The sequence below is a fragment of the Tachysurus vachellii genome, chromosome 1, assembly GCF_030014155.1.
Source record: "Tachysurus vachellii isolate PV-2020 chromosome 1, HZAU_Pvac_v1, whole genome shotgun sequence".
Classification (NCBI taxonomy): Eukaryota; Metazoa; Chordata; class Actinopteri; order Siluriformes; family Bagridae; genus Tachysurus; species Tachysurus vachellii.
The window spans coordinates 36,779,579-36,794,939 of record NC_083460.1 but is presented as its reverse complement, the minus strand read 5'-3'; the positions used below and the strand labels follow the sequence as shown (position 1 = coordinate 36,794,939).

The 15,361-nt window shown below is 37.8% G+C and overlaps 2 protein-coding genes across 3 annotated transcripts; both read right to left on the bottom strand.

Annotated features, from left to right (window-relative positions):
- Nucleotides 1-865: 865 nt before the first annotated feature.
- Nucleotides 866-8,330, bottom strand: btbd10b (BTB (POZ) domain containing 10b). 2 transcript variants are annotated; one of them, XM_060885855.1, is made up of 8 exons: nt 8,177-8,330; nt 5,458-5,654; nt 4,436-4,703; nt 4,213-4,315; nt 3,139-3,259; nt 2,365-2,562; nt 2,159-2,269; nt 866-1,794 (listed from the first exon to the last, which is right to left on the bottom strand). In XM_060885855.1, the coding sequence occupies exons 2-8, from the start codon at nt 5,609-5,611 to the stop codon at nt 1,469-1,471; spliced, it is 1,281 nt and encodes a 426-aa protein (XP_060741838.1). In that variant the 5' UTR covers nt 5,612-5,654; nt 8,177-8,330; the 3' UTR covers nt 866-1,468. The 2 variants fall into 2 exon arrangements, with proteins under 2 accessions (XP_060741838.1, XP_060741843.1); XM_060885860.1 differs by having other exon boundaries at nt 5,458-5,651; nt 8,177-8,322.
- A 668-nt stretch (nt 8,331-8,998) lies between these two features.
- pth1b (parathyroid hormone 1b) lies at nt 8,999-9,380 on the bottom strand. Its single transcript, XM_060883996.1, has 2 exons — nt 9,307-9,380; nt 8,999-9,203 (listed from the first exon to the last, which is right to left on the bottom strand). The coding sequence occupies exons 1-2, from the start codon at nt 9,378-9,380 to the stop codon at nt 8,999-9,001; spliced, it is 279 nt and encodes a 92-aa protein (XP_060739979.1).
- Nucleotides 9,381-15,361: the final 5,981 nt, after the last annotated feature.

The window sequence follows — 15,361 nt, the reverse complement described above, 5'->3', positions numbered from 1 at the left end:
TATGACATCTTTATGTTTATCATTCAGGCAACTCCAGAATTGTTGCACTGCCAAATATTTTCAGATGCATGTTTTTATCTGCTTTTGAAATAACAATATATTTTATATTTGCTGAAACTTCCCCTTTATTCTCCACTGCCCTTTTCTATTTCTGTTTTTTCTTTGGCCTGTTTGGGGTAATTATCTTCTTAATTACCTCTATTCATGTCTTGACAACCTTTCTATTCTGACTACTGATTCATTTCACCGGTTTAAATGAATGCAGTTGTAACAAATTAAACAGGGAGGTGTATGGGGTACGGAGTGCAAGTTTTCTGTAAGGAGACGTTTATTTGTAATTTCCCAGTAATGCAACAGTATGATGGCAATATACTTCATGTTGTGTTGCATCACACCACCATATTTTTGATTATTTTCCTCAACAGCGCACCCAGATGTGTAGGTAACTAGACACAGTATTCATAAAAATGTTGTCATTTCCCAACAAGCGGTTTACAAACGCTACAGTACGTCGTCTTCTCCATTTTTTTTGGCCAAACACGTACACACTACAGCTCGACATAGGATTTGTTCTGCAGCTAGATTTTACAGCTGCCCCATAAATGTTTGTGTATGAGTAGATGAACTTCACAAAATATGAACGGCAGGCAGTGGCTGCAGTATTGCGAGTGAGTTAATAAACACATACTGATGGACATCTGAGAAAGAAAGGCACCACCTTTGCTATCAAAAGCAGCTGATGTAATGTTTATTTTGGCTTGTGTTATGCAAGGGCACAGAATCTCAAGCTTCCGTTTCGGAAACTTTGAATCTTTGTACGTGCAAAGTCAAGAGGCACATGATGTTACACTAACTGCACAACTGCTTAAGGTTTACCACACAAGCCTGTGTGTTATAACTTTATTTATACAATGACTCAAGCTCTGAACAGTGGGGTTCTGACCACATAAATGTAACACTGCATCCATTCAACAGGCAAACACAACTCCTTTGGCTACAAAGGAGCTTCTGAGGGGAATCATTGACCCGGGATCGACAGAGCTTTTTAGAGTTAAAAAAAAAATTAAATGATAATTACACAGTGACACCACTCAGGATACATATCAAAAAAGATAAATCAATGCCATAATATAATGTAATAATAATATTAATAATAATAAGCCAAATTACAAAATAAGTGAGGTTTGCTTATTTCATTTCAACAAAAAAAAAATATAAAAAAAAAAAGTTCCTTTGGTCAAGTAAAACAACAACAAAAAACGAAAGCACTGCCCATGTATCCCGAGTCCCCTCTTAGGTTATTTTTTTTATTTTTTATTTTCATAGTACAGTAGACTAGCTTGTTGAGGCTCTAAGGCTGCGAAAGGAGGTGCAGAAGGCAATCTGGTTAACGGTGTCACTCTCGCGCCATGCTGCAGCATGCTGTGGGAGAGGAAAGGAAGAACAGAGGGGAGGAAGTGGTGTGCATTCAGAGTGCAGGCGAGGCAGCGTCGGCTTCAGGCTCGTAGTTGTTGCTGTAGTGTTGTCCTGGAGCAGGGTGATTAGGCAGAATGTCCAGCTCATCCACCTGAGGGCCGGGGTGCAGCACCACCAGTTGGTCCTGTGGAATGTCGGCCGCTGCTGCTGCCAGGTTTGTAATGGATTTGCTCTTCACACACTGGAAGTCCACGTGTCGGCTCTTACCCTCTTCCTTCTCCCAGGACATGCGAATGAAGGGCCTCTGCACGTAGTTGTAGATGACTTCAGGCCTTCCTCCAGGCCGCTTCTTTACCTTTTCTTTGTAAGTGGGATATCCTAAAAAATATGATTTTCTAGATATAAACAACTCATTTAAATACGTAAGGAAAATTGCTGTTTTCCTGACACAGCACTTCATTTTTTACACACATCATTAAAATACTGGAAAATTTTTTAAAAAAACAAATAAATATATTTCATTGGAGATGCTAAAGTTACAAAAAGTGCCAAGCAGTTTGTGTAGCGTTTCCAAATTAGGTTGCCTAACAAGCAAAAAACCCAAGTGCATTACATGGTTTACAGCAATTTTAGCAATTTACTTAATCTACTTATCAATTATGTTTCTTACTGTTTATTTCTGGTTTTCTAAAAAAAGTCCATGAACTATTATGAGTACGACAGACAAAATTAAGAAACTTACCTTCAATGCCTAGTCTAATTTTTTTGAGTCCTCGTTCTTTTAAAACTGATTTGGCCACATCTCGGTTTTCAATGTACTTAAAGAAACGGTAGAGTTTTGTGCTGTATATTACTGAAACATAAGACAGAGAATGATGTATTTAGCCAAGGAAAATATCAATGTGAAGAAATGCAAAAAAATGTGTGTGTGTGTGCACGCCCACTTACTCTGTGAATACTCCTCTCCCATCTGGGGTGGATACTCCTCATCCCAGTCCACCACATCATCATCTGTGAGCACAACAATATGACACTCTCTCTCTCCGCTCTGAGCGCTCGCCACCATCAGCGGCAGGACCATCTCTTCAAGGTAAAACTCAAACTGCTGCCGCGCACCGTCATTCGACAGCTCGTGCATTAGTGCACCTAAATGCAGAAAAAAGATCATAAACACACGTACAGAGGAACAGCTGTTGCTAATGACTACTAAGGGCAAGAATTAACACATTTTACTTTACAGGTTTAGCTATCAATTAAGGCATTTTCCTAAACGATATGCATCATGATATATAGGTTTGTAAACAAACTGCCGAAGATAGTTTTCTTACTTTTTATATAAAAAATATTCTTGATAGACAGTCAGATAGACAGATAGTCTTTCAATTCTGGGGGACAAAAAAAACTAGAAAAAAAAACTGACAGGATATTTTTTAATTTCTCCTCCTAAGAACTTTATTGTTAGAGTTAATGGTTGTGTGTATGAACATTATTATACAGCATATGTAAATTGTTATTGACTGAATTAATCTGCCCTTAATACCATAACCCTTGATCTTTTCCTAGTATATGGAAACATGTAGTGTGTGAGCTGCGTAGTAAGTATAAAACAAGAGAAATGGAAAAAAGCATCTTCAGTAGAAACAGCATTACATTACTGGAATAAATCCAAAACTTAAATCAATCTATGTGTAATGCACAAAATGATGCCAAGCATGTACTTACTTAAGTCCCTGCATTTGATCGTGCTGTAGTCAAAAGAGATGCACAAATAGTCGCATGCTTCCCTCAGCTCAGGAATGGAGATTCCATCAGGACAGCGGATTATCCCGGTTTTGTAGTAATCCTAACAGTTAGAGAGAAAGCAAAAGACATTACAGAAGTGCCAGCATTCAAATACACCAGTCCCTAAAACAATAATGACATGAGTATCAAGGCTGACAAAGTGCTGACATGTTTATACAGGCCTGGAGAGATGACGATCACTCGGCTATAGATAAAAATAAGTTTTTCGGTGGCCACAGAGGGATATGGTTTCACCTCCCACTCACATGCAGATTACATCTAATTTACATCTATGTATTACAAGCTAGAGGTCAATTATAAAATGTTCTTCATATGACTTAAAGGTTCCTGAGAAAGCACTGTCACAATCTTTTACTGCAGCAGTGTTGATGTCCTGAATTGTCCTAAATTGAACCTTTTTACATAATCGTCTGTAACAGACACCGGTGAGAGACACCATGCTTGAGAATACTGAGACAAAGTTAATGCAATGGTTCTATCTCCATTATTATTAATGGAATATAGCAACTTTTATTGGTATATCAGGGACAGACATATCAGTAACCCAAAGGGTTGGAACAAACAGGTTTAATGTCTGGGCTATTCATGTCTTTGTGTGCTTGTGTGTGTGTGTGTATGTGTGTGTGTATAAATGCCTGCTGCACCTACACACATAGGCTGAGACATGATGTGGCTGATGGTAGAATGGTTTATACTCGGCAGGTAAATCGGTGTAGAATAGATGACAGATGACCTTCTCAGAATCAGAAACTGAACACAAAGCAGGAATTCACCTCAGAAATTCATCTCTCTATTTATTTCTCTAACTCTTAATTAGCTCATTATCAAGCCATACCTTTCATAACTGCATTATGCTAGCTACCATTTATTCAGCCAAGTCAAATAGGTTTTCTAGCAACTCGCTAATAAATTTACCATTGGCCCATCCATGCTTAAAGTTAGGCGATTACTGTGGCAGCAAATTTTCGATGTGTAAAAGCAAAGTAAACTTACCAGAATGGCCCTGAACACAGTGGAACTGATCCCCTCTGCCACCTCGTACTCCCCCTTCTCGTTGGGCCGTGTGAAATTGTGTTCTCGCCCTGAACCAAACATTCTACGAAGCAACATGCAAACAAGATTTAATCAATAAATCATCTCATGGTTCTAAATTCAGATTACATTTTTGCTACATATTAAAAGCTGCACTGAAATGGTGTGGTCATGTAACACAAACCGGCCCAGCATGGTATTCGGTTGTGCGGTAAAGATGGTTGGGTCCACCACAAAGCGCGTGTTGTCCACAATGAGCGTGACCCTCTCTGAGGTGCGCATGCTACGAGCTCCTTCCTTGGCGGTTTCATACACAAACACCATTTCACCTATGCCCATGCTCTTAAAGGTACCCTCCGTGCTGGACAGGCTGCTGTTGCGACTGCTGGAGCCACTGGGAGAGACTCGCTGAGGCCTGGGGCTGTTAGGCCGTGACGAGCCACCCTCCCGTTCTGCAAAAACACATGAATCACACAGAAATTAGCAATTATAATAATCAGATTAATAATATTTCACTTAAAGTAAACATTACATTGAGCTGAACTATACCATTTCTTCCAACATAGGAAGCTCTTTCCTCAGATAATGCAAAATAAGAGTCAACCGAGATTAAGATTGTTTATTGTCATAAGATTGTTAGAAAATTCTAAGTTTTTCCTTTGATGGTTTTTAGCTAAAATTCACAGATTCATTAATCACTTAAATGTAGTTCAATGCGGGTTAACTGAACAATATTAGAAACGTCACGAGCACAGTGGTTATATTAACATGTAATCAAAAACAATAATGTTTTCTTTTTTTGTACTGTGCAATTGTAGAACCTAACCAGATTTACTGCCATTTTACTGCCAATGTTACCCATGCCATTCTAGTTATTTGCTTATTATTAAAACAGACCTAAACCTCTATATACACACCTATAAATATTTTATATTGATATAGCAAGCAAATTCCTCCTAGTGCAAAATGAAAGAGATACAAACTAAGATTGTAAGCAAATGTATATTGTAGCAATCCTGTCTAATTTGTCCATTGTTAAATGGTGAAAATATTATGGGTAAAAATTAACATATCACTTGTCATGCTACATCATACAGTTCTCTGCTTCAGTGACTCAGCACAGCAGGTCCAAAAAAACAGAACCACCAGCAAGTCTGAAACAGCCAAAAAAGTATTTTATGAGTAATAATGGAAGTGGGATCTTACCACTAGTGTGTTGTCTTGTGGGTGAGGTGACATTGCGGATACAGGGGGTGAGCTGGCCTTCGCCCCGCTCGTGAGAGGAGTCGCGTGAACGATCACTGGAGCGCCGCCGGTCCCTTGAGCTCTCACAGCCTCCACTCGCACTGTGTAGGCTCATCTTCACCTGCTCAGCCTCGTGTCCAGACTAGTGGGACGGGCTACTGAGGACAAGATGACAAATAATATATCTAATGAGTCCAGACGCTTTGATTTAATCGTGAGGAGACAATGAGGAATTTCATTGTATTTATCGTCAATATTCTTGTATTTACTTTTTTTATTCCTACTTTTTTGTATTTAGGTATTTATTTGTGTGTAAGATATTTTTGTATTTATATGTGTGCAAGATGCTCTGTTTTTGTTTTTAGGGTGACTTCTTAATATTCTGTCATGGGTCATGCTATTATCAATCGTAGAAAGAGAAATGCTTGTGTAATAAAAGTTTGATGCAACATTTAAGGAGTTAAAACGTTAAAAAGAGATTTACTGAGAAATTTGAAAATGTAAAACTATTCAGATAAGCTGTCTAAAATTTAATTTTTTGTATTTCCACTAACCAAAGGACTACATCTAAAACAGACTAAATCAGATATTAGATTTAATTCTGAAATTAAGAAGCCAATCAAATTCTAGATAAAAACTTATTTGGTGGTAATGTTAAGTTAAATCCTGATCCTGATGGATTACACACAGGCCTTCAGTTTTCATTTAAAAACTAGGAAATACCAGCGACGTCGGTCCATCCAGAGGGATTTCTAAATATACACAAACAATGAGAGGGAGAAATAACTGCAGGCGACATCCGGGTGCAGGCAAAGCTTCATAAACTGTCTGTAATGTGAAAATACTTTGCTTGTTCTAAATATCAAAACACAGTACATTCGTGGGTGATGTATACAATTTCAATCAACATGTAAACATTAACATTCAACAACTCAGAAGAAAAGAGATGTTTTAAATCTGTTTGTAACCAATCACCAAATCAGCACCGTTTGTCCCAGCTGTGTGCTTCTTTTCTGTTAATCTCTTTAAGTGATAAAGGTGGTTTAATTCCATCTGTCACCTTTTGCTAGTTGGAAATTTCTTCAAATACTCACTCTCACTGCTTCTTTTGTCTGCAGTGTTAATAGAAATGAGTATTTGCACAATATGTAAACAATTATTCAACTGTATCCTAAATTAGTAAAATTTGTGGTTCCATGACCAAAAGATGCCTTTTGGTAATAAATAAATAATAAATGTATTTTCTATTCCGATTAAACTCTATCCTAACCATGTAAACAAATGTCCTTTTTATAGAACATGTTTTGTTATGCAAACAATCGAGGAGATTCAAATTAGGATGTGGCGTCATCTGGCAACTTCTGGAGCATGCATTAGCTACTTTCCCAGAAAAGATTTGGCAACGCTTGTTGTTTTAGTGGGTTTTAAATCTGTAAGCATTTAATGTGACCTCTGAATGATTGATGTGAGCCGTTTGAAATTTAAGCGTGGGCTTTTAGTTAATCATTCAATGTAGAATAAGGAAGTATGACTTGGATTAAGGATTACATAAACAAGGACTTTTACGTTCCCTAATTCTGATCAGTGTGTAATTGAGAAGCAACACCATTTGACAAACTTCCTTGTCACTCTATTGTTCAATTTTCTTTTACAGATCATGAGTCGGTGTTCTATTACTATACTCAATTACTGGTTGAAGGATCAATGCTACAACATTATCCGAGGAGTTTTTACTGAACATAACAGCAACAGATAACTCTAGAAAGCTTTCCCTTTTCCAATAACTGACTTTCTTGCTAGATTGGTAACTAATAGCTAATGGGTGACAATTGGGTGCATTAGGTAAGATTAGTATTTTTCCCCTATAGGTCTCTAATGGTTAGCTGGGTTCGATAGTTGAATGATTTTTGGTCTATAAAAAGTCTATAAAATGACTGAATCAAGGCAAATAAAGTCTTATTTTCTCAGCGACTTAATAAACCTTCGGTAAAGACACGACATAATCCATTGTTTTTCACACAATGTTCTAAATATATACCAATATATTAGTGCACGTAAATAATAACAATAAAAACGTAAATTGAATTGCCAAGTGGTTTGATGATATATATATATATATATACGTCGTTGGTTATTTTGTAATGTCTAAATAAATCCAAATTCTGCTACAAAACCTCGTATCAGTCACCGCACTAAAACAACACTGGCTACGTATCTACTTTATTAGACAATCCTAGAAGTTGTCACGTAACTAGCTAACAAATAATTGTTTTTATTATGTCAAGTTTATTTACGTCAGTGTTTTAGCTTTAGCTAGTCAATAAAAGCCTTGTTTAAACAGTAAGCACGTTTGTTCGGCTAGTCAGCTAGCTGCTATGTTTCTTCAATCAGGTAACAGCAAGGTAACGTTAGCTACCTATCTTCAGATACAAACACTCCACAATTGAATTCTTTCTATAGATATATAAATGACATATTCGTCTATCATACTAGCCAGTCTGCGTATTTAACGTTATATTGTACGTTTAGTGCGATATAGCCTTCGGAGAGCGCTAGATAGAGACGAGCTAAAAGGCTAACAAGTTAGCACATCTTTTTAAAGCAATTCGAGTCAAAAGTAAAGCTACAAAAAACTAACAATGAGAAGTCTTATCGCGAATAAAAGTAAGTAGTTTCTTACCTTTATACCTTCGTAAGCATTGATGTTTAGGTCTGTGTCTTTTTTTTGGTAAAAGGGGCAAAATAAATTTAGGACAAATTCCACAGAAACGCCCGCATTTTCCAAAATCAATCCTGTCTGACTGGTACCACTGACAGGAAATAACTGTAGACGAGTAAATCTCGCGAGAACTGAAAACAGCGCCTGCATCAGTACAAAATTAAAAAACAAAAGTCAAATCTCGCGAGAACTGTAAACTGAAGCTCGCTCACCTGAGCATCACGCTGCAGAGCTGTAAATTATTGTTACAGCATTGTCGTAAAAACTTAAAAACAAAACTTTTTTTTTGTTTATTTTAGTGTTGGAAACCTTTATTTTTAAATACTTTAAATATATTCATTGTTGGCCCACGACATTTTAGATACAATATTAAGTTTATTTTATAAAAAAAAAAAATAATAAAATAAAAAATAAAAAAGGCAGTTTATTACTTTATAATAAAATAAAATATAAAACACTAGATATTTAAATGATAAATAATACTAGTAAATATTCTAGTAAAAGGCATACAGCAGAAGCGGTGCCCTTCCTTGCCCTTGCCCTCTTTACATTTGAAGTAGATTGTAAAACTAGTCAAAGATGAATTAATGCCATAGAAATAATTAAATAAATTACTACAAAACAATAAATAAAATAAATGGCAAATTAGTGCACTTAATCAACAAAGATTTAACACAGAGACAGAGAAAGTTTGTCTTATCTCTGTGGTATTAAAACATACATATAAAGAACAAAAGAAAGAAAAAAAAGGTAGGTAAGACAATACAGAAGGACTTCCCAGTGTTAACTTGAGATCAGGACTGGACTGCCCCAGGCTTGGAAATCTGAAGAAAGAGTCCTGGTTTTCCCCTTTTGTCTTTTTTGTGAGTCATTGATACTGGGTATGATTACAGTCTTCAGCTTTACTTGAAGCCAGTCCTGCCTTTCCACTGCTTGCTTGTGTTCTCCAACATTGTGCATCAGCTGGACTTCACTGATGGACCTCTTGCTGTGAAAAATGTAAATTATTGATCAGTCAACACCACCAATAGTTCAAGTGAATTATAGCTGCGAGAATACACTAAAATGAATAAATAAATAAATATTCTTACCTGATTGGTAGTCCTTCCAAATGCACTAGAATACAAAGACTCCAGAACAAAACAATTAAAATAGCTTTATCCATTGCATGTACTGGAAATACCTTATTGGCTGCAAAGACTAAAAAAGAAATAAAGAATTAGTTACATGAATAAAAAGAATGACAAAATGACAGTTCTGTGACTTGGGATATTAAATTGATTATAACACAATCAACTTACAAAACTGTATTTGCTGTTGCAATTGCCAACGAAGCCCCATGTGTCAGTCACCATTTCAGTCGTGGTGGGTGCTGGTGTCTTTTCCTTTTATTTCCAAGCCCCCCCCCTTTTGTCATTGATGAGCGATCCCGATTATTGATGGTGATGTCACCCCTTGCTTTGATGGGAAAAGGCATGTATATGACGACACCTCCAGTCACCCTTCACCACTGACACTTCTGTTTTCAACACCTCGACTAAGACCTCTTGTGATCAAACTGTCATCAAACTGATACAATATATGGATATTCAAGAAGAGTATGCGCTTCAATTAGATGGAAGGTAGAAGGTGATGGAAGGTAAAAGATTTTACAGAACATTTTCATTGTATATGCTTTAAATCTCAGGTTCAGAATACAAACTTTTAATAAAGACCACCCACAAAAATAATATTATTATTAATATTGTTGTTGTAGTTCTTGATTTTTATTTTATCTAGGTTATTTGCTGTATTAACTGTTTGTTGTTTTGTTTCTTTGTAAATTGTCCAGGGTTGCAAGAATATAAAGTAGAGTAAAATCACAAATATTAAAATAATTTAGCCAGACTATATAGAAAATACACTTTAAGTATCTTTATAGTCCTTATGCGAGATAGAATACAGTCGATTATACTATTTTTACTAACTATTTTACTAAAGCAGTTAAAGACGCTTCCCATTTCATCAGTAGTTCCATAATTTGGATGTTGCAAATTTATTACCATATTTGCCATATACGCACAGCAAAACAAGGCCTAGCTGATGCTTGCGTGATCTATAATGATCTATGAGAAGTGGACAACCTTGTCATACTCTTGTGGGGCACATTGGGTAACCATGAGAGAAGTTTTCTAAATGTGGCAGAGGAATGGCTATGTCATGACACAAGTTGTAAGTCCTAGAAACCATCCAAAGTGATATATGGTACAACACATCTCTTGTATAGTATTGAAACTCTTTTGTCTGAGGTCAGCTGAACATTGCATGGTTGCTTTGTTTCCCAGTAGCACATCACACGTATCTTAATAACTAAATTAGTAGGATGAGTTATTTCTTCTAAATCAGGAAGGGAGAGCTTACATATTGAGGTCGAAAGGACCCCACCCCCGAGGCCACATGGCATAGTGCGTAGCAGGGCATTTTTCAGACAACATTCAGCATCTCTTTCAAAGGGCAAAGATTGATTTGTGTATTGTGTGATATGTAAAAGCATTGGTAGGTCAGTATGGTGCCATTGAGTGCTATGCATCTATTAATAATAGTAGCCTATTTGGTGTCTGGTTAGCATGACATCATCATAGCATACTTTTTTCATTCTTTGAGAAAATTTGGAGTTTGGGGAAGGCAGAGATATTAACTCGAGTAGTTTAGGTCGATTAAAATGTAGAAATAACCATTATTTAGACTTAATGTGAAATGTGTATTTGTATGAAGTCAGTTTAACTAAATAAACATTAGGAATGCTTCATTAAATAATAATCTTAATAATTCAACTTAACGTTCATTTTTCTTTTTTAGGCCTTAACTTGTTAGCAGGAGCAGAATTAAAGGCCATGTATTTATGTCTTAACTTAGCTTTACTATTTTATTTTGTGTATTATTATTATTATTAATATTAATATTAATATTATTTTGGAGGAAGTATGTAAGAACAAAATATTTGCATTTTGAATTTGTCATGGAAAGGCTCTACAAGGAGAAGAAATCTGACTTCAGTAGCTTCTTTTGCAATTTTACGAACTGAACAGCTTTCAAAAGGCCACAAAGGATATAATCACAGGATTTATTCCGTATGTAAACAGCTCTGTCTTCACACCTAATGCTGTCCTTGATGAGGCTGAGAACTGATGAGGCTGAGCCTGAGGCACAAGTGGAATCCACTGCTAAATTGTTCTCATTACCTCATGCAAGTACAATGTCTGTCATCCCACCAATGGTATGTCACTGCAGTAGTATTCACAGGAACCTGGCAGGGATTAAGGTGAAGAATTGCTTACAAACTATTAACTGGGGGTCACCCCATGTTGTAATGGCAACCATGCAGTAATAAAATCATACAGGTCTCCCTGTAAAGTGGAACAGTGAGGTTAATATACAAAAAAAGCTCTATATATAACCCTTTGTTCAACTTGTGCTTGGTATGGTCCTTTGTTAATAGACAATGTACTATGTATATCTGTAAGAATGTGAAATTTTGCACATGTGAGAAAGAGGCATCCTCCAAAGCATTTCAGTTATTCTCAGCAAGTCATAAATTTACGGCACTGAATACCTCATAGACCAGAAAGTGATAGTGTAAGCATGTGCTGTAAAATCACCCATGCCTTCTGAGATAATGTTTTCTAATTAAACAAAAACATTTGCTGTTTATTTTTATGACATTGTTGCCCTTTGAGGATCAAGTGAAGAGACTTCAGTGAATAGCCCCAGGGCTATGTTACTTAGAGCCACCCATGGTCAACAGATATGAAGGGAGATGCCAGTCAAAGAGTGATCAAAAAGGCCCCCATGAAAGGTACAAAAAAAGAAAAAGCATGCACTGTCTACTTGACGGTTGGAGCCAGGTCCAGGATCATCTGATGACAGGGCCACCCATGCAATTCACCCAGGTCTGGCTCAGTCTGGTGTGGGTGTGGTATCATCATGTGGGCTCACAACTTGAACGATGATGGGTGGGGGTCAGGAGCAACGGGCAGTGGGCAGCAGGCATGTGATAGTCTTAGAAGGACTAGACTTTTGCAGTTAAATCTGCAGTTGAGAATGTGAAATGTCACTTTGCCAGCAGGGAAATAATCGGCAAAAGAATTTACTAAAGTCAGCTTGACATCCACTCATGGTTTTGTTTCCAGAACCAAAATTAATCAGTATTGTAATGGTGTCATTAGAATTGAGGGCATGTTTTTGGGACACTCAAATAAAGAAATGGGCAAAATTGTCAACTGATCATCATTTGATAGTGAATTGGTTATTATTTAAAGTTATTTATTGGCATTTGTGAAAGCTTTACTGAAAGATGAACCTAACACCAACCTCCAAAATCACTTTTTATTTCATACTGTACCAAGAGAAGTCAATGGCACTGAGTCTGAAAGTATCGTTCAACTCCTAAAGACCTTCTGATTAATAATCACAGAGGGTTCTGTGCAGATATATAGAAGAGCCAGAAGGGATGCAGCAAAAGAATTTACAGAAGCAAAAGCATGGACTCTTTGGGGAAGAGCGTGAAGTGAAAAAACACGTTCTGTCTCACAGCTGTTCTGGTGTCCCAGGAGATGGACACAAAGCTATGCACAAGCACTGCTCATCAAGTGCAGGGAAGTGTTGACCTCTACTGGGAATACTGTTCAGAGTTGGAAGGATCACTTTGAGGAATTCAAGCCCAGGCAAAGTACAAGAGGTGGGGCTACAAACCTCTTGTGTTTTTGTATCCAGTTCTGTGTATGAGGTTTGTATGGTGGTAAGAGTTCTTCATAACAGCAAGGGGTGGATGAGATTTATATACGGTATATATACTGTATGTGGGCCAGTGACTCAGAAATGATTGAAAAGCCAATGTGTGTTCAGGAGAGGAGACTTTGTCAAATAGTTTATATGCTCTTTGTTATTGCAGAGTTCATCAAGAATCATGGGTCTATATTAATCCAGTCAAGTATCCTATGGATTTGCAGAAGGCTTGAAGGAGAAATTATGTTGAAATTATTTTCATGTTAATCTATAATCCTATTTTCACTTGTAGTCAGTAGCTGTCTGTAGTGGCCAAAAGAATAAGGTCACAAATAGAGGCAATGGAACCGCGCCACCAAATTTAGAGAAGTCAGTTATAGTAGTGTGGGGAGGTGTATCAGGTATGTTTCATAGGATGGACACTCTAGGGCAAGCCTAGAGCCATGTGAAGATAATATAAACTATATGAGCAAATATATGTGGACACTAGACTATTCACACCTATATATGTTCGATAAACATCCCATTCCAGATTTAACCTCCTGGGAAAGCTTTTAACTGAATTTTGGAGCTTGGGTATTAAAGTCGGTTACTGATGTCTTGTCGAGAAGGGCTGGTACAAAGTAAGCATTTCAATTCATCCCAAACGTGTTCATTGGGGTTGAGGTCAAGGCTTTGTGCCGGCCACTCGAATTTTTCTGCACCAGCCTTGGCGAACCTCAATGTTACAGAATACAGTACAAAGTCATTCTAGTGAATTGTAACTTGTTTGCCAATAGTCAACTTTGTGGCAACAATTTGGAGAAGGGTCAAATATGGGTGCATTTGAAAACTTGGGCTGTTTAATGTATTGCACAGTACTGAGGGATGAATTCTGGGGAACAGGGCAGATCCAGAACATTCTGACTGGGGTAATAAAATAGGCCAAACCATCATCATCCACCAAGATCATCAAGTTTGCTGACGACACTGTTGTGGTGGGCTTGATCTCCAACAACAATGAGATGGCCTACCTACAGGAGGCTAAAAACCTGGAGAGATGGTGCCAGGAGAACAATCCTCTCCTGAACATCAGATAGTGGACCTCAGCACGAAGCAGGAGCGGTCATACCAAGCACTAAACATCAACAGGAACCCAATGGAGAGAGTGGACAGTTTCCCGGTACCGGCCCGGCAGAGTCTGTACCATCTGAGACGCTTAATGGACTTCAGACTACCCTCTCGGGTGCTAAAGACTTTTTACACCTGCACCATTGAGAGCATCCTGATGGGTAGCATCACTTCATGGCTCAGGAACAGCAACATGCAGGACAGGCAAGCCCTCCAGTGGGTGGTGCGTTCAGCTGAATGTACCATCCACAGTGAGCTCCCTGACCTGCAGGACATCTACAGCATGCGGTGCCGGACCAGAGCCAGGAAGATGGTAAAGGACCTCAGACATCCCAACAATGGACTCTTTTCTTTGTTGCGTTCAGGGAAACACAGAGAGAATGAGGAGAAGCTTCTTCTTGCAGGCCATTCGGAGTTTAAACCAGGAAACACCCAGGATCTAGTACTGGACCTCTCCCTTACGGTGGCCGAGAAGTGCAAAACACATTAACAAATCCGAAAACAAATTAACAAATCCGAAAACACATTAACAAATCCGAAAACACATTAACAAATCCATAAACACATTAACAAATCCGAAAACACATTAACAAGTCAGACAACCCGGAAACGGTAGGTATCACTTTGAAAGGAAATTTACCACTCATTGGACAAGACACCTGAATCTTATGTGTAATGTGTAAATTTCTCCGTTTAAATATAAGAAAATAACAGAATTAATCCACAGTAATCCATTCCATCCATCCATTCCAACTTTTCCCTGCGGCAGACTGTTGAACTTCATGTATACCTTGAGTGACAGGTGTCTTGTCCAATGATCGGTACGTGTTCCAATCACAAACTATACCAACCTCTTTCAGGTTGTCTGAATTGTCGTTGTGTTTTCGGATTTGTTAATGTGTTTTTGGATTTGTTAATGTGTTTCGTGCACCGATTCAGACAACCCGGAAGAGGTAGGTATAGTTTATGAATGGAAACTTACCGATCATTGGACAAGACACCTGTCATTCAAGATATACAGGTGAATGAAAGGTGTCTTGTCCGATGATCGGTAAGTTTTCATTCACAAACTATACCAACCTCTTCCTGGTTGTCTGACTTGTCGTTGTGTTTTCAGATTTGTTAATGTGTTTTTGGATTTGTTAATGTGTTTCGTGCACCGATTCAGACAACCCGGAAGAGGTAGGTATAGTTTATGAATGGAAACTTACCGATCATTGGACAAGACACCTGTCATTCAAGATATACAGGTGAATGAAAGGTGTCTTGTCC